Raw genomic sequence first — 20,243 nt, forward strand, 5'->3', positions numbered from 1 at the left:
TAAAATAATGTTAACAATAATCTTGGCATTTATCATATCATAATATATTAGTATAATATATTTTATTGCAATGTATCAATAATGTAACAGCCTTACTCTGCTTGTTTTACTGATCAATTGAAATGCTTCTATCTAATGGAAGCGAGTTGAGTCTGTGTCCTTGTTTTGAATATCCCACTGGACAAAACTAAGGAACCAAAGGTGAATAATTGTATTTTCGCTAGCAGGTTATATATGTTGGTTTCAATAACTGTTTTAAATGTTTGTTTGTTTTTGTAAATTCCAACATTCTAAAATTTGGGAAATTCTTTCATAAGAGGATACATTTACAGTTTATTAATTGCAATATTTATTCATCAAACAAATAACTTTGAAATTATATTTTTGTATTTACCATCATTATTTTGCCTTGCTGATGGTCATACATATGGTGGATGATCAGGAAAAGTCATGTGACTGAAATGAATTGTGTCAGTTTAAAGTTACACAGTATCTGCATATTATTTAGTAACCAAACTCACTGTCAGCACTGAGGAGTTTTCTGATAATCCTGTTTTCATTTTGTAAATTGCTTGCTTGTAATTTTCTGACACTTTTAGTTTTAAGTAGATTTTATGTTTACTCAATTCTATAATTAGCAGTACTGGTCTTCAACAGCTTCTTAATGTTTGCTCTGACTATGGAACTGTTCATGACATGAAATTTAATACAGACAAGAGTGCGGTGATGATTTGCAGAACAAAGGAGGATAAATGTCTAATGTTTCCTCGACGTTTACAGGCAATGCCGTTCTTTATATGCTCAGGCAAATAGTTGGGCTCGCAAGTTTGGTGGGTGCACAGAGAGAGTGAAAGTTGCTTTGTTCAGAGCATACTGCACTCCTCTCCACAATGCACACTTGTGGTCTAGTTATTATATTTCCTGTTTTGCTTCTAACAAAATAAGCACATATCCCTCCAATATCTTCCTTTGGATTAAAGGATGTAGCTGCATCAGGAACACACACACAAGCTGACACACAAAACAGAGTATGACTGTAGATTTGACACTAGGATTATGAGAATTTATTATATTTTATTTGAAGATTATTTTGTGTTGAGATGATTATGATACATAGAGATCAGTGTCCAGTTATCCCTGATATTTTCTCCATAATTACTTCAACAGTAATATACTGTTTGGATCTTCAAATCCAAATGTAATCTAAGACCCATAAGCTGATAAAACATGAGCCCTGGGGGTTTTTAATTTAATTTTATTTTTTTATTGTTATTTTTCATTTATTGTTTTTTTTATTTTGTTGTTTATTCCCAGGTTTTGTTTTTGTTTTTGTTCTGGTGAGGTGGAATTTTGATTTCATTTCTGTTCCTTGTTATTGCAACACATTGTATTTCACATGTGGTTGTCTTATCTTTAAGATTATATAAAACCCCAACAATACCTTTGATGTTATGAATAAAAGATTGGTCGAAATTGATTTGCGCATTAGTACATGCTAGATTAATGCAACAATATCCTAATATGTTACACGTTTAGCAAACAAAGGAGATGTTTACTTGTGAAGAATTACTATTGTCAGATGTAAGTGTAATTTTTTATGGCAAAGATACCAATGCATTTGTTAAATGTGAATGTAAATAAATATACAAGTGATTTATTTACATAAATAATAATACACACAATGTGACAATCTTGATAAAGAGAATACAGAGGAAAGTTTTTCAATCACAACCCACAGAAGCACATTAAAAATATTATTTACATTTGTTATACAAAATATTTTGTATTAATTAATACAGGGAAACATCTGGTCGGGTCAAAGCATTTTAGAGTGCAGGCTTTCTTCTCTTCTTTTGCTGACTGTATCGCAACAATAAAAGCATTTTCACAATCCTGCCTATGTTGGACAATCCTAAACTAGCTCTTCACATTTGTAGTTGTGCAAAATAGCAACAACAATATATAAAAAATAAAAAAGAAGAAGAGGAGGAGGAGGAGGAGAAGCATGTTCCATGTGCACATATTACTGTAAGAATAAGTACCATTAGCACATTTAAGACATTGGAGACAAATACAAGTTCACCAGAGAGAATATTTTTTACAATAGTGTTCATGTAACAATAAATGAAATATTCTGTTTAGCAGTCCTCCAGATTGGTGACTACAGCTGCTTTATATATGAGGTCAGAAATATCTCCCAGTGAGGTCTGAGGATAGTGTGTCAAAGCCTGTCTCTGAAGTGCTCCATCTAAACTGGTTTGATGTGTGGGAATCACTTGGTCCACAGACATGGAGGAATATATGGCCTGATTGGCAGGACAGTATGATTTCAGCTGGTGTCCAGAGAACGCTTCAGGGTGAGCCGTGAAGCAGTTGTTCTGCCAGAGACTGTTCGACTGGTTTTGGAACGGATACTGAGCCAACCTGTCTGATGGACAATTGGAGAAAGATGACACTCCGGTTGTTTCCGAGTGTCTGTTCCCCCACTGTAGGACTCCAGGCAAGTCTGGGGAGATTGAGGGATGGGGTGGCGTTGGGTGCGGGAGATTTTGAGACCAGGGACTCAGAGCTTGTCTAAGGCTTTGCTGATGGTGACCCGGGCCTCTGCTGACCTCTGTTGCCCTGTCTCGTTGTTCATGGACGCCAGAATTTAGTTCTGGGTTTAAATCAAGACTGGTTGGTTGAAAGGTAGTGACAGGTATACATCCAGAGCTCACTTCCCCGCCTAGACTCCTCCTTACTGGTGTGGTCAGCTTCTTGCTTTTCATACTGCGAGCCCGTCTGTTCTGGAACCACACCTGGAAATAAATATTAAAATGTCAAATCAAGACGTTGAAATCAAAATAACATAATATGCCCATTCATCGTATTACACTACAGTTGTATTACCTGAATTTTGCTCTCTGGAAGCAGTGTGAGCGCAGCCAGTCGTTCGCGCAGAGTGATGTCTGGATACGGCGTAATCATGAACGCGCGCTCCAATTCTGACAATTGCGCGCGGCTAAAAATCGTCCTCTTCCTTTTCCTCTGCCCATCAGCACTGTAAGTTCTTTCGAGTTCAGGAGAAGACAGCGTATGCTTGGTTGTTACATCTAAAAAATAAAGTCACTTGTTTAGTAAAGTGTCAGAAAACACATCTTTCCCGATTCATTCTTAAAATAAAGTCCCGCGCCCATAGAATAACCTTTCTGGGTTCCATAAAGTCCTTTTCTTAAAATAACCTTTTTAATAATATAAAGAACCTTTTGTCCAATTGAAAAGTTCAGAGGATGTTAAAGATTCTTCATGGAACCATCAATGGAAATAAATAATCAAAGAGTGCTGGTATTTCTTTCTTTTTTTTTTTAGAGTGAACGTTTTTATAAAGAACGGTCTTTCTATTTAAAAAATATATAGGCTAGCGAAAATAACACAAAAGAAAGAATAAGACCAATGATTATTCAATTGCTCAAAGTAGTCTATTACAATCCAAGGTTACACTTTATTTTAATATGTCATTGTTACAGTGTAATTATATATTTAAGTACTAAGTAATATTAATTAACAACATAGGATTAGGGTTTGGTTGAGGGTTAGTTGCATGTAATTATGCATAATTTACTGTTATAACTAGGCCTATGGTAAAAAATAAATAAAAATGTGCTGAATTTAGTTAGGCTATAACAACTTAAAAATTCGTTAAAATAACTTAAATATGAAACTTAACTAAACTAACCTAAAGTTAACAAAACTTAATACTTTAAGTCAAGTAGCCTATACGAACACGTTCTTTTTTAAGTTAAAACAATACATTAAATATTTCTTCTTCTAATGTTGAATTTTAAGTTGTGATAAATCTTTATATATACATATACTTATGTAGCTAAGGATAGCCTACTTTAAAATAATGTGTTACCCAATCCAACAAACGTGTTTAACCCAAAGTTATGGGTTAACATGCTCACCTGTAAACTGGACCATGTTTGAGTTGAAAATAAAATCTCTCTCAGTGTCCACGGTTATTTTTTGAACTAAATCGAACGACTGGTCAAAAAACAATGCCATAGTCCAGTTTGCACTGTAAAAGTTCAGCTCTCGGTCTGAGGTTCCAGTCCTGCTCGCGTCCAACGCTGAAATGTTTCCGAGCGCATTCAAACCCACCTACTTTATACTCGCTGCTTTTCACACCCACACGCTCCTATCGCGCTTCAAGGTGTCGTCGCAGGAACAGCGACAGCCTGAATCAGAGGAGAATACAAATGCTTTCAACTTTGATTCCCCCCCACCACCCCCACCTAATCCCTCTAGCATGTCTGGCAACTTCGTGCCCATCTCCTGTCCTGAAGCTGCAGGAAAACAGAGATCCGCTTCTGTCTGATGTCTTTCAGATCCTTTATCAGGCAAATAACCACAAAACACGCTCTCCTCAAAGGCTCAGATGTCCAACATCTTTTTTTCCACAGAAAATGTTGGCAAATTTTCAAAATTAATAGGCATATATTAAATAAAAATGCACCTAAATAAATTAATACAATTATTAAATAATAATACATAGGCTATAAATAAAATACTAGGCTATACAAATTTTAAAAAAGCAAATAAAGAGACCAACTGATATTTCAACAACCTCACAATAAAGTGGGGAATAAATAAAAGCGCTTTGAGAGTTTCATTCATCAAAAATTGTATTCATCAAATCAAACCTTAAATTCAAAATGATCGAAAAATTGCAAAGGATTTGTCACAGCAATCTGTGCACAGCCTGGCAATACACAAAGCTAAAGTCAGCAGTTAAACATCGTGTTCTGTTATATAGGTAATATTTTTAGACCTATTCCCTGGATGCGTTTTTCTAATATCCAGGGACATATTATTATCTAAGGATGATATTACGGATTAAGAGCGGTGTACGACGAATGAACAGTAATCTAAACCCGAGATTACTTCAGTAATCTGTGCGTTTTTCAACTTTGTTGGCATGAGGCTCCATCACTTTCAGGTCAATTTCAGGTCAGAAAGACAACTTTCTTTCTTTTTTATCTAACCAAATGCACACAATTAGCCTAATATGTGCAACCTTTGGGGAAAAGATGACTTTGCGTCGAGTTGCGCTGTTTAATATAGGATAACCTTTTTATTTTTTTTACTGACCCGTTCTATTTTGTTAGATCATTTAGCCCAATACATTGTGCTTAGAATACACATATAGGCCATTCCATGCGCTTTGATATGAAAGGCCTATTAGCGACAAGTGGCTCCATCAACTGCTAAAGAGATGAAACACAAACACTCCAGACAAATCTTACGTTTCACCACTAACAGCGTAATGGGGGGAAATGTGTATTTTCCTGGTTTTGGCTAAAGCTGGCAACGATGATAAATGTATTGCGCTTTCTGGAAGCAACTTGTTTAATTAAAAAAAAATAACCTTACCAATAGGCTACAATACACAGCGATTTGTTGTTAGGACCGATGGGCGGGATCAGGAAAAACAAACAAACACTAATATAGCCTAATATGAAATCATGTATCAGTGAATAATTGTAAAGTTTTTTTTTTTTTTTTCAAGCAAAGTGGTTAATTTTTATTTATTTATTGCTTTAAACAACAAAACAACACAACATACACTTTTAGAGCCAGGGGAGCAAAGAAAACACACACACACACACACACACACACACACACACACACACACACACACATATATATATATATAAATCTAAATAAATATTAATAATAATAATAAATCACAAAAATACAAGACCTTTGTATCAATCAAATTAACAGTATTAATAGCTTTTCCATTAGTACTAGATTGAATAGTAGAAAAGTAATTTTCTAATTCTTTAAGGAATACTGAGAAAAGGGTTTTTTTTGTTTAGAAAACTTACACTTATGGATGTGAAATTTGACTAATAAAATGAACAGATTCATTACAAAAGCCTCCTTTAATCACACTGATATCATACTTTGAATATCCAAAAATTACATTTTCAAAATGCTAAACAAAATTAAAGAGTAGGCTACCTTTTCCTTAATAAACATAGACACCTCACCATAACTTTTTCACATGGTTAATTTCAGTATGATTTGTTGTTGTTATTGTTTAATACCTCATATTAACTCATTCAACACTGGCTTTTGATGAGGCATCATCTCTCTTTTTCCTATAAGCTAGTCTTTTATGTTTTTAATTTAGCTTACCACATGCTATTCACCTTAACAGAAGTCCACAGAAAATGACTGAAGAAGAGTGAGGAAAACAACGTTGCTATTCTTGAAAATACAATTTTACTTGACAAAGCCGTCACTTCAAAATGCTAAACAAATTTCAGATCATATACAGTATCCTGAAATCAACCCCACTTAAAATGAATTCACCCCATTCTACATTAGATTATATCAAACCAAGTGACGTCTGACATCAAATTATGCTGATAATTATGATTATGATCTAATTTTTCAGAATTATGTCATCAAATTAACAATGGAATATGACCTATGCTCCAGTAACATTTAATAATCAGAACTGCAGAATGCTTTTCATCTTAATTTGAAACATTTTAACTTTTTGTGAAATGTTTTGCTTGAGAAGGGTTGTTGGTATAATCTTTCTTCTAAATAGTAAACTATTTCTTTCTACCGTACAGCACCTTAAAACATCAACCTGCGCTCTTGACACACTTCCCACATCATTTTTCAAAAGTGTGTTTAACAGTTTAGAAGCAGATCTTCTAGAAGTGGTAAATGCCTCACTTCTCTCTGGGAGTTTTCCAAACTGCCTGAAAACTGCAGTTGTCAAGCCCCTCCTGAAAAAGAGCAATCTGGATAAGACCATATTAAGCAACTATAGACCGATCTCAAATCTTCCTTTCATAGGCAAGATCATTGAAAAAGTTGTCTTCAATCAGCTGAACAAATTCTTATGCTCGAATGGATACTTTGACAATTTTCAATCTGGTTTCCGACCGCACCACAGCACAGAGACAGCGCTCATAAAGATAATAAATGATATTCGCTTAAATACTGATTCAGGCAAATTATCGGTGCTGGTACTACTCGACCTCAGTGCTGCATTTGACACTGTCGATCATAACATACTTCTGGACAGGCTGGAAAACTGGGTGGGGCTTTCTGGGATAGTCCTAAAATGGTTCAGGTCATACTTAGATGGGAGAGGTTATTATGTGAGTATAGGAGACCATAAGTCTGAGTGGACATCCATGACATGCGGAGTCCCTCAAGGCTCAATTCTTGCGCCACTCCTGTTCAACCTGTACATGCTTCCAATGAGCCAAATAATGAGAAAGAACCAAATTGCTTACCACAGCTATGCAGACGACACACAGATTTACTTAGCCCTATCGCCTAACGACTACAGCCCCATTGACTCCCTGTGCCAGTGCATTGATGAAGTCAACAGTTGGATGTGTCAAAACTTTCTTCAATTAAACAAAGACAAAACTGAAGTCATTGCATTTGGAAACAAAGATGAAGTTCTCAAGGTGAACGCATACCTTCACTCTAGGGGTCAAACAACTAAACATCAAGTCAGGAATCTTGGTGTGACACTAGAGTCAGACCTTAGTTTCAGTAGTCATATCAAAGCAATAACTAAATCAGCATACTATCATCTAAAAAATATTGCAAGAATTAGATGCTTTGTTTCCAGACAAGACTTAGAGAAACTTGTTCATGCTTTCATCACCAGCAGGGTGGATTACTGTAATGGACTCCTCACTGGCCTTCCCAAAAAGATCATAAGACAGTTGCAGCTCATACAGAACGCTGCCGCCAGGATTCTGAGCAGAACCAGAAAATATGAACATATCACACCAGTCCTCAGGTCTTTACACTGGCTCCCAGTTAGATTTAGGATTGATTTTAAAGTATTATTACTGGTATATAAATCATTCAATGGCCTAGGACCTCAATACATTGCAGATATGGTCACTGAATATAAACCCAACAGATCACTCAGATCATTAGGATCATATCAGCTAGAAATACCAAGGGTTCACTCTAAGCATGGCGAGTCCGCTTTTAGCTATTATGCCAGCCGCAGCTGGAACCAGCTTCCAGAGGAGATCAGATGTGCTCCTACTGTAGTCACATTCAAATCCAGACTCAAAACACATCTGTTTAACTATGCATTTACTGAATGAGCACTGTGCCAATGTTCGTCCGACTGTTTGAACTGTACTGTATTTTCTGTATAAACTGTTTTAATTATTCTTATTCTTTTTATTATTTTAATTTCTTCTATGTAAAGCACTTTGAATTGCCACTGTGTATGAAATGTGCTATATAAATAAACTTGCCTTGCCTTGCCTTGCCTATGCATAGCAAAAGATAATGAGTGAGTATATCTGAACAAGAATGCTCATTATAACAATGCTTCTTGTTTTTTGGCAAAATTGCAACACATTATGTGTGCAGTCATCCTCACAAAATATTACTATCATGAACACAGTTGAGAAAAAAAACGTTGTTTGGAAATAATAAATATTAACTATAGTGTAATGGATGTGCAGTTCGCTTCACCAGTGACCACACAGGGTCGCTGTGGTTTTATTGACATGTCTATCTTATAGCCTAAACCGTCTTTCCCCCCTATGCCACATCCCTTTTCATTAAAGAATTTATAATCATGAATTATTATATTAATCATATTATTAATGAAAATAGGCCTAATAGTAATAGTCGCTGTAGTACTAGTAGCCTATATTGTAAAAAAAAAAGTGCTTAATATACCTATATTGTAATAATAATAATAATAATAATAATAATAATAATAATAATAATAATAATAATAATAATAATAATAATAATAATGCTTTAAGTACAGAACAAAACGGAGTTGCATGTACAAAACCATTATAGCCATGGCATACACAAGCTTTTTATTCATGCAAAAATCGACTTACTTTAAATTATACCAAGTAACTAATAACAACAACAGTAACATCAATAAAATCAAAAACAAAAGCCAGAGAAAAACATTTAGGCTTTAGGCTATTATAGTGTAAACACGGGGTAATTTTGACATTTCAAAGATTTTGTTGTGACCATCATAGACATAATAATTATACCCTATTATAGTCAACCCTGACTTCAAGAGTTTGTGTTGTAAAAATAAAAGAACAAAAATAGCATTTTCTTTTTCTCAATAGTTTTGAATATAGCCTACTTAGAAAGTGTGCTATTACAGGGGTAACATTTATGTAAAGTATTAAATGTAACAACTTTTATCTTATTTTGTCACTCTATGTACGCACGCCGAGCACGTGACGTCCTCACGTCATATATACGTCACTGACATCTGGCGGGAGTTATAATTGCGCGCACCGTATACCTCGAGTATTGCTCTTTTAACGTTGACTTCGTTTAAATATTCATTTTATTTGCGGAAATGATTGGGCAGAAAAGTATTAAGTCGTTCTTTTCGCCCGCGTGCAAAAAAAGAAATCTTACATGCTCAGGAGATGCAAGAGATGATGTGAGTAAAACACACTTTATTTACTCTGGTCTGTTGCGGCTGGACTGGGAGTCATATGTCGACACATTTCGCTTGAAATATGAATGAAAGTGGTGGTGCTTTATTTATATGTTGAACATATTGTCATTCACGAGCGAATAGAATTGGCTCTGATTGACACCTCGTTGTTCTTTTCCCCTATTCCCGCGAAATGTAGTTTACACAATTCCGGAAGTAGTTTTACGTCCTAATAAATTATCTGAAAGATACTAATTATTTAATTCAAATAATTGAATTAAATAATAATTTTATATTTATTTACTTTTTTTGTTCCTGTCTATCTGCTGGCCTCACTCCAGTCCAGTAGTTGGCGCTAATGCACCTTTATAATACAGAAGAAGTAGTTTTGGCTATCACTTCAAACAACATGCTGCGAAAATGTTACTGTAAACAAAACCGCTTACATGTCAATTGCACATATTTTAGTTGTTTATAAATCAAAATCTCGCGCATTCTGGTCGTGCCTGCAACCAATATGGTGGAGCGCTAACGGTTTACTAAATCATTTGAGTCTTGGCATCAAAACTTTGAGAAGGCATTCTATGACATAACTAATAGACAATGTTTTCAAGTATAGCTTGTCTTCGTTTTTTAAATGTACAAATGCTCGGCCGTGCTGCCAAGCGATCTTGGACTTCAACCAAATACATTAAAATATCGCCTCAGGGGAAAAAGCAAAAGTTGGAGAGCGAAGACTTCACCTGCGCGTCTTCATCGCTGAGTCCTGAGCAACTTGAACGGATCAACAGAAACAAAAAGGCGGCCCTGGAAAGGCTCTCTGCTCTCCAAACTGCTCCGGACGGGTTTGGAGAGAGCTGGAAGAAAGCTCTCAGTGCAGAATTCGGGAAGAACTACTTTAAGTCAGTAAGTAAGACATGGACAATCATTTTAACTTTAACCCTTGATAAAAGAAGAGTAATATACAGCAGTGCTTGTCTTTCGCAGTTGATGTCTTTTGTTGCTGAGGAGAGGAAAAAACACACCATCTATCCTCCCTCAAATGAAGTTTTCTCCTGGACACGGACATGTGACATACAAGATGTGAGTTTAATGTCGTGTTAGTATGTAAGGCGGGTCAAACTAATCAGTTGTTCCTTTGCGTTTAAACCCTAGCAATGCTTTAGACAGGAAAAAATGACAAAATGAAACATTTAGGAGGCAATTTTATTTTGGTTTTAGTTGCCAAATGTTAAAATCACCAGATAAAGAATTATGTTCAAAAGCATTTAGCTTGCACAGAGAATTTAGCTGCTTTATTTTGCTTTAAAGACTCTATGAAGTCAAAGAAATTTAGTTGTTTTTTAATATCTATTAGCTTTATAGTCATCCCCTAATAGCACATATATGTGATGGCATGCATACATTGCAAAGATCTCTTTTTGATATGCATATTTTCAGATGGAAGTGGTATTTTTGCATGTGCTCATCAGCAATGTTTTCCTAAAACATTTCCAGTCGGATGTTAAACAGGCATTTGGAAACAAGTCTTTAAAGTCGACATGAAATGGAAGTTGCGATAGTCTTTTCTTTACTATTGTGACGTATATCTGAGTGAAATGGCTTCTCAAGCAAGAAAAAAAATGTAGGACGGGACTTGGTTTTGTCCATGGGGAATTGTATGGATGGTTGTGGTTTGCTATTGGTGGATCTCATGTGAGTGACAGGTTCCCTCGCGCCAGGAAACACATCATCAGAGAAGAGATGTGCTGCAAGAGGGAGGGGAAGATATTTAGCTTAAAGATTACAATGGCGCATTAAAGGTAGGGTAGGTAATCCTGTTCAGAAACACTTTTTTTTATACTGAGTGAAATGGTCCTTCCATCCTGAGAGTAGTCAATACATTATGTGTTCAGAAAAAGGAATGAAAAAAATCTGACCTCTGTAGCAGCTGCAGGACAGTAAAAACGCTGATCAATCACTGCCACTCGGTCCGAGTGTAAAGAACCAATCAGATGCCTTCATGTCTCGTGCCCGAGCCCCACTGCGCGCGCTGCCCACTCATCACATGTCACCGTTCCCGGAAATATTCAGCTCAAAGCACCTGCATATGCAGTCAGCGAAGGCAAACAAGGCAAAAACTACTTCCTCGGACCCTGCCCGCACTCTTGAACGACCTCCTCTGCTTCGCCCTCAACCCCGGACCTGTCCTCGAACCGACGATGCGGTACTTGTCTCCGGACTCAGAGTGTACGTTAGTCTTCATTAGAGTCAACAATGTTTTCATCATGGAAACTCTTACATGCAAAACACTGTATATGTTATGAATCTTACACGAAATTCACCTTCATCACAGTGTAACTGATGGTAATGGAAAAACGTGTATCAATGCAACCTGTTTTTAGCTTTGCCTTATAAATATAGCTCGTTACCGAATGAAACTTTACCATTATCGATATGCTAGCTTGATAGTGAGTACTAAAATAAATCTTATTTGTTTATATTCATAGTGATAAAGTTAGGTATTTTATTACATGTGATTCTGACATGATGTCACTGTACGTACTGTGCTCCTTCCTCTCCACTCGTCTCAGGTAATAAATGCGTCTTCCAGCTGAGCCTGAGCGTTTGGCGTCGCGCGGTCATGTGTTTTGGGGGCGTCGCTTTGGAAGGAGCTCAGAAGGGAGGGGGTGGGAGTGAATGGAAATAATGAGCTGTGTTTATTGCAGATTAAAAGGTCTACAGTCACTCGATTTTTATATTTTCTTTTTCAGAGTACTTACATTTTAATTATGTATTGGTATATAAAGACAGTTTAAACAAATTTGGAATGTCTTTTTTTTTTTAGAAAAATCCTACCTACCCTGCCTTTAAGTAAATAAAAAGATGTGCATTGATAAATAATTTATATAAACTTCTATGGTGGTGATTGGAAACCATAAGAAATTAAAAGGGTCCAAAGGGGTTGCATGAAATGGCATCGTGTAGAACTAAAAAACAAAACACTGTGTCTTGCACCTTATGATGATATTTTTTTCTTGTGATTCTAGGTAAAGGTTGTGATACTTGGCCAGGACCCTTACCATGGGCCGAACCAGGCTCACGGGCTTTGCTTCAGCGTTCAGAGACCTGTGCCACCTCCACCAAGGTATTGTCTTGCAGTCGTCATAACACTATCCACAAGACACATCATTTCAAAGCAGCTTTACAGATTACTATATTGTGATATGTATAAATTAGCAATTGATTTGTTTTGAACCATTTGTTTTAAACCAGTGATTCCGAGCACGGACTGCCAAAGTCACATGACAAGGCTTTGGCATCACTGTTTCCAAACATTTTAATGGTTTGCAGCTAGAGGGCAATTCCTGTGAACCATGAAACAGTTTCTAAATGGTTTTACCTGATCTCTATAAATCTGTAGACCTTTTTATGAAACTTTTTGTATAATAAAAATGTAAATTGTAGTTAAGTCTCTTATTGGCCTGATTATCTAAGATCTCCATAAAACAAACACAACAACCCCTAACATTGAATTAAATAACACATATTATACAGACACTTTAATATTTAATGATATTAGATCTGTGTTTCCCAACACTACACATTTTTTTTATTATTCTAACTAAAGGGCCTGTTTACTCCTGGTCACTTCATGCGTTTTCTCAGATCGGAATGCTATCCGATCGTAAAAAGACCAGGTGTAAATGCCCTCTAAAACACATTTGAGAAGGATTTAACTCTGATCACTCAAACCACTTCAGGAGTTGTTCTGAGACGCACTCCAGACGAAACTGGACAAGTGTAAATGCATCTGGTTGTTGAAACCACATTATGTAAATGTTATTCATCTCAGCAATGCCAAAAAAAGAAACGTGTGAGAGCGTGTTATTGGCTGTATGACGTTATAGCCAGATATAACAGCGCTACTGCAACACACATCGTCGCAGATGAGCAGAGTATCTCTTCAGCAAGACTGTGCGCAAACTACCGCAAATAAAACTGTAAGTCGCAGACGCTCAACACACAATCATCTTCATTACAAGTAAAGAAACTAAATGATCGTACCAGTGCTGTTGCCGCTCTCTCTCCTATTGCGGTCTTTGAGTTTGAAATTGGCTGATGAGCAATAAAATGCAGCTCATATCTGTTGCTTTCGCTGACGTGAACTCCGTCAAATTTGCATATAGCGTGGGAATTGAAGATCAGATTTATGTTTGTTTTGTGGAGACATGTTTTCAGCATTGATAATAATAATGAAGGTTTTTTGAGCATCAAATCAGCATAATATAATGATTTCTGAAGCATCATGTGACACTGAAGACTGGAGTAATGATGCTGAAAATTCAGCTTTGATCACAGGAATAAATTAAAATATATTCATAAAATAAATATATTCAAATAGAAAACAGTTATTTAAAATTGTCCTAATATTTAACAATATTACTGTTTTTTTTTTTGTATATATATATATATATATATTTTTTTTTTAATCAAATAAATGCAGCTTTGGTGAGCATAAGAGACTTCTAAACGGCAGTGTATGTTACTATATTGTTCAGCAATACTCAGCAAGGAATTCGTAGGCCGCTCTGCCATACATTCACATTTCACAGCAATTATACCTTTCTCTGAGGTCACAACTACGTCATTACTTCAGGTTGGATGATTCTGATTGGCTAAGAAATAGAGACGTTTTCCACACATGGGCTGATATGCTGGAGAATATCTCAATTTGTAATAAGGCTGACACCTGGACCCTAGTTTGAGTCACGTTGTGACCTTCCAGTTTCGCAGAACTGCGTTTCTAAAGTCAGTCAATCTCCCCAGGGTGCCAGATGTTTACCAATACAGGACCTGTAACAAAGAATACTAGCGCACATACACCCCGACAGCGCCTGAAAATAGGTCTAATAGGTTAGACAAACTTAGTCCCGGTCACGTTGGAAGTTACTGAGCTGGGGACTATTTTCAGGCGCTGCGTCATATCATTACGCCTGCTGCACCCATGGTACGGCAGCAAAGTTTCTTGATTATTACGCAGGAATGAGAGTATAGGTCCTAGCCATATCAGCCTAGAAAAGGTCTGTCGGTCTTAGAACACGATGTAACTACAGAAGAGTCAAGTTTTAAATAGGAAAAATATCGAAACTCTTTGGTCATTTTTTTTTTTTTGAGAGAGATGCTAATGGTCTTGTCCGATTCAATGATCTATGCTAAGCTATGCTAAAAGTGGTACCGCCAGACCCGGAGATCGGCTGAATGGATTCGAAAACGGTAAAACTCAACTGTTTAACTCTGGGGGAGTTGTAAAATGAGCCTATTTCCAAAAAAAGTGGAGTATCCCTTTAATTTTATCGAAGGATAAATATTGATTAATAACTTGATTATTGATCACTCATTAGATATACATTGATGCGGCAGTGGATTCCGGGATCGGACCCTTCATAAGCGTCTTTCGCCCATTTCACACATACTCAGTGTGCAGTGTGTGTGCAGGAGCAAGAGCAGCACGCGCTATAGTGCTTTCACATCTGCTGTGTTTGCAGTGCGTAACTGATCCGCGGCTGTACCACAAACACATACTCAGTATTTTTATCAGCAACTTTTATTTAAAAAAAAGTTTTGTCAGCATTGCGATTCTCTTTGTACACATATACACTCTTTAATAGACGTAGTCACGTTTAAACACAATTTCAACAACGTATTATTCAATGCATTACTTCTATATAATTATATATTAAGTTGCTCAAGCAAGTGGTAAAATATTTAACCATGTTGTACTTATATTAAAATCGCATACATTTTAAATTAAAACTTAAAATTGACAAAAACAGCAGACTCGTACCCTTTCTTTTGCATAATTTAAATCTTTATACAATAAATCTTGCATGTCACAAAGAACTTGTTTTTCCACCTCCACGAATGAGACGAGTGTCGTTCATTATGTCGCATTGTTGAAGTAAATTGTAGTTTTCCTTGCTTTACTCCGGTCTTAAAGTAAAAATATGACTCTGAAAAATAGTAATATTTAATTAAATCCATTTATGGTGAGATTACTACATTTTATTTAATTAAATGCACTTATGATGAAATTACTACATTTTCAGGTCAATCTGTGTTCATTTTGACCACGAACCATTACAGATGAGAAAATCCGTCTGGATCAATATGGGCTTGATGCCCTTGAGATAAGAACCTCAGGGTTAAGAAAGGCAATCAAAAGATAATCAAACATAATTCTCAGGTTCTTAACTGTAAAAGACCATTTAACGAGAGACTGTGCGAAATTATATTCTGACAGCTTACGTTTAATTTCAACCTCTGTTATTCTTAACATAAAAATATGTATTTTACTCAAATTATTATAAGGGCTTTATGATTCTTCGTTTTGGATGCAATTATTTTATGTCACTTTTGCTGTTCACAGCTTGGTGAACATATTCAAAGAACTGGCTTCAGACATCGAAGGCTTTGAGCAACCCGGCCATGGAGATCTCACAGGATGGGCAACGCAAGGTGTGATTCATGCTTTCTCCTTTTCATGGCATGCACTTTACTGGTTCATTACAGAACTGATGACACCGCAAGATATGTCAAGAGTAGGGCTGCACGAGACTGGAAAAAACTGACATAGCGATGTTTAGTTTTTCTGCTATATATATATTGCAATATGAAAACAATTGCACCAGATATTTTACCAAAAACACGATTTCTCAGCTGTTCAAAATGTTGTTGTTTTTCTCTGTTATTTCTTTAGAGATATTGACTGTTTGCATATTCATTAAACAAAATATTCTGGGGGCTATGAAAGTTTTGTGAATGTGATCAAAAATGCTGGTGCTGGCTTGCAACTTTTTTTAGTAAACTCTGGCGTGGAAAGAGTTAAGACAGTCTTAACATAGAAGCTATGCTTATGCATCAACTGGCCCCACTGCAGGGTTCGTACAAGGTGCTTGAAGTACTTGAATTTGACTTTTTGAAATTTAAGTCCTGGAAAACCCTTGAAAACAGCCATATTTATGAAGAGGTACTTGAAAAGTGCTTGAATTATTGAAAGACAATATATATGAAATACATTTTTTCTATGAAACCATACTTTCATGCAAAATGAACGCTGCAGCCCATCTGATTAAGATATAAAGATATTTTGCATGACTACGAATGCTACGATATTGCTCATAAATATCCAAGTATATGATACAGCTTTCATTCATCAGCTCAATCATATAGTCATCGGGAAAAAATCAGTTTGAATAAAGGAAAGTGATATCTTTGTCATAGCATGGTTAACCATTAAATGGTTAATGTTGCCACAGTCATTGCATACTTTGCATGTGCTGCAATTTGTTTTATTGGTATATGTTTATTTATCTGTTTACCTTGTTTAGAATTTGAAAGATAATAAAGATATTGTTTTGAGTGATATCTATGATTGAAGTCCTTGAAAACCAAAAAAGTAGAGCCTGAAAAGTCCTTGAAAGTCCTGGAATTTCATTTTACAGTATCTGTACGAACCCTGCCACTGGCTCGAGGTCCTTTCCTGATCCTGCTGTCCTCTCTCTTCTCCCTTTCCTTCCTGTCTTCTCTCACTCTGAAAGTATAAGAAAAAGGAAATATAAAAGAAATGTTATGTTATCAGAGAGAGGAGCATTGGACCAGTGCACAATGCAAACAAATCAAAGCAAATGTAGGACTGGAACCATTGTTAATTAAGAAAATAAGAAAGAAAACACTTGTTTAAACCACTAATATTTGGAATTACATATTAATTTGGCTTTTTCTACAATTAACTCAATCTTCTGAATCAGGTTGCAAAAATGCTTTTCTCTCATCTGACCTATTATTCCTTTTTTCAAAGTCTTGTTCCGCACGGTTTCGCACTGTCGGCAGAAATTGGTCCTCGTCGGCTTTTTTTCGGCCGATTCGGCATGTTGAATCAGCGTCGGGCCGTCGGTGAGACAGAGAACTCTGATTGGCTGTTCAGCTTAGTGAAGAGACCGTGCATGAGAATAATAGCAAAACAGCGAGCAAAAAAGTAAAAACGATACAGATAGAAGGCTGCTCTAATGTTACGTCATCTTACCTGAGTGTTCCTTGGTGAATATTTCAATATTAACATGAGCGGAGTGGAATAAAGAAAGTGTTTAGCAGGATTGATATTCAAAACAGTAAGCACGCACTGCTTTGCTTATGGTTTGTGTATCTGCAGCCTGCAGTGTCGGTTTCCCTTTTTGAATGACGAATATAGACGAATATATCTGCAGAAATAGACAGTTGTCTCATTTACATGGTCGGCAGACAGTCGGCAGTAGTTCTCTCGGTGTGTTCAAGTGCAGTTTTTTTACCAACACAAGGCGACAACACAGAAGGCTTTCATCAGCGCTAGTTCGTCGGCGTCGGCTTGGTGTGTTCCAGGCTTTAGAGTCTCTACTAGAATTACTAGTTTTAGAATACTAAAATAAAACTCATTATTTTTCACATATTTTACATTGTTGCAGCACCTCTCTTCCCAGTCTGTCAGTAACGCTCAGCCCTGTTTAGTTCCTGTCTCTGTGAAGCCCCTCCTTCTGAAAAGGACAATATGCTCCTCTGATTGGTCAGCTGGATCCGTGTGTTGTGATTGGTCAACCGCTTAGAGCGTGTTTTGGAAATGTCACGCCTCTCACCATAACATCAAGTTTCAAAACACTACTAAAGCAACTCAACCCCTTTATTTAGCATATGTCTTGTGCAGGAATTATTAAAATGAGGAATATTGTGACGTGTTTGTTCCCAGAAGAAAACTCAAGACTACAACTGAAGCATTTCAGGGAGTTCAGAAACAGTGATAATAGGCGCGTTTCCATTACAGATTTGCGTAAAACTTTAGTGAATTTTTTTTTTTTTTTTTTTTTTTTTAAATGTCAACAAAAAACTATTGCAAAATGACGGCGTTTCCATTAACCGATGTTATGCGACTAAAACCTCATTTTTCTCCTCTCGCGATAAGTCATTCCAAAAATCATGGCAACGGACATTGATAGGTTTATGTATATCCCAGCCACTGGGATATACATCAACATATACATATACATTTCCAATCATTAATGGCAAGGAGAGACCCTTATACTCATGAGCGGCACATATGAGGTGTTTCTGGGTGTTTCTCACTCGTATCTGCTTCGAGGTCTTGATTGTGGCATTTATTTGAGGTTTAGAATCCAGTATTCCTGTAATTCTTTGTCCTTTTATGAATTTAATAAAGAACTCTGTCTCGTATTCTGTCCAAACATACCGCGTCATCTACGTCAGGTGACTGTAAATGCGCAAAAACTGTTTCCATTGCAGTTTTGCGAAATATTTCTTTTTCGAATTGCCTGAAAAACCACCTCATGCGAGCGTAAAAACTTTTTTGCGATAAATGGGAGTTTTTGCGAAATTGACGTGTTTCCATTGGGCGTATTTTCAATTCGCAATTTCAATTTGCGCAATGTGAAGGGTAATGGAAACGCGGCTACTGATATAAAGAGAATAACTCCCGCTGGAGTGACTTTGTGCTTTGTAGCTTTGCAGACCTTTTTCATCCTCAAACAGCAATATTACACTAAAGAAAGTTGAAAAAGTTAAATGTTTACTGTTAGATGCAATATAATGAATACATAGCCATATAAGCTAATTTCCTTGTGCATGTAAATGTGTTTAATGACAACCTCTTTATAAATGTCTGTTGTAGGGGTTCTGCTGCTGAATGCTGTGCTAACTGTGCGCGCGCACCAGGCCAACTCTCACAAAGACAAGGGCTGGGAGATTTTCACAGATGCGGTGGTACACTGGCTCAGCACTAACATGCAGGGTCTTGTTTTTATTCTCTGGGGCTCTTATGCTCAGAAGAAAGGGGCTGCGATTAACAAGGTATGTTGGAAACATAGAACTTGATGTGTGTAATTCTTTCAGTTCATAACTGAACAGCTAGAAAATACATGCCAGTAGATCCGATAAATATTCCAAACAGTTGTACATTTGTTTTCTGATTGTTGACTTGTAGAATCGCCACCATGTTCTGCAAGCCGTCCATCCCTCGCCACTGTCTGCTCACCGTGGCTTCTTTGGATGTAAACATTTCTCAAAGGCCAATGAACTGCTGAAGAAGTCAGGAAAGAAGTCCATCGACTGGAGCGCTTTGTGAAGGTTTCCCTGTTTGGTCGATTCAGTCGTGTAAATGGATGCTGTTTGTCCTGTTTTAAAAGTAACCTTTTTTTTTTTTTTCATTACCTGCTAAAATGATCAGTGTGTTGGTTATGAATGTTTAAGAGTAGGTATATAGTTTATTTTAATTACTTTATTGCTGTTCATTTTCATCTACTTTTCTGCATTTATCCCTTTTAGGTAGTCATGTAAAACACTAACACTGGTGAATGTTTTCGTTTATGCCTGTTAATACATTAAACTATTTTTCTACTGAATGTTATGTGCACTTGCTTTGTCAATCTAAATCTGTGTGTTTTAAGTAGGATAGACTATTTTACAAGTGTTTCAAAGCCAGATTAGATGTAATATCGCAAAACCAGTTTTTAGATTGAGCCAGGATTAGTTCTATTAGGACATTTAAAGCTGCATTCAGTAGCTTCGGGATTTCTTCGCTGTATTCTCGCTTTTTGCTCGCAGGTTTCTCTCTAGAGCTCCCCCCACAGCTTCGGAATAGATATTTGACAACACTGTTGTAAAAACTCGTTGGCGATTCTCAGACAACAGAGGCTAGTAGATCACCGACATCAAAGCAGATGGGACATTCTTTAAAACGTCTTCT

The 20,243-nt window shown here is 36.6% G+C and overlaps 2 protein-coding genes across 3 annotated transcripts; one reads left to right on the top strand and one right to left on the bottom strand.

Moving 5' to 3' along the window:
• Positions 1–549: 549 nt before the first annotated feature.
• On the bottom strand, positions 550–4,045 carry sebox (SEBOX homeobox). Its single transcript, XM_084412819.1, has 3 exons — positions 3,945–4,045; positions 2,890–3,092; positions 550–2,798 (listed from the first exon to the last, which is right to left on the bottom strand). Exons 1-3 carry the CDS (start codon positions 4,042–4,044, stop codon positions 2,139–2,141), a joined length of 963 nt encoding a protein of 320 aa, XP_084268945.1. The 5' UTR covers position 4,045; the 3' UTR covers positions 550–2,138.
• A 5,237-nt stretch (positions 4,046–9,282) lies between these two features.
• On the top strand, positions 9,283–19,899 carry unga (uracil DNA glycosylase a). Of its 2 annotated transcripts, XM_084412820.1 has the most exons (7): positions 9,283–9,478; positions 10,184–10,381; positions 10,463–10,558; positions 12,505–12,602; positions 15,885–15,973; positions 19,170–19,348; positions 19,482–19,899. In XM_084412820.1, exons 1-7 carry the CDS (start codon positions 9,392–9,394, stop codon positions 19,620–19,622), a joined length of 888 nt encoding a protein of 295 aa, XP_084268946.1. In that variant the 5' UTR covers positions 9,283–9,391; the 3' UTR covers positions 19,623–19,899. The 2 variants fall into 2 exon arrangements, with proteins under 2 accessions (XP_084268946.1, XP_084268947.1); XM_084412821.1 differs by lacking the exon at positions 9,283–9,478 and having other exon boundaries at positions 9,844–10,381.
• Positions 19,900–20,243: the final 344 nt, after the last annotated feature.

The sequence above is a fragment of the Rutilus rutilus genome (assembly GCF_951802725.1).
Source record: "Rutilus rutilus genome assembly, chromosome: 7".
NCBI classification, from domain to species: Eukaryota; Metazoa; Chordata; class Actinopteri; order Cypriniformes; family Leuciscidae; genus Rutilus; species Rutilus rutilus.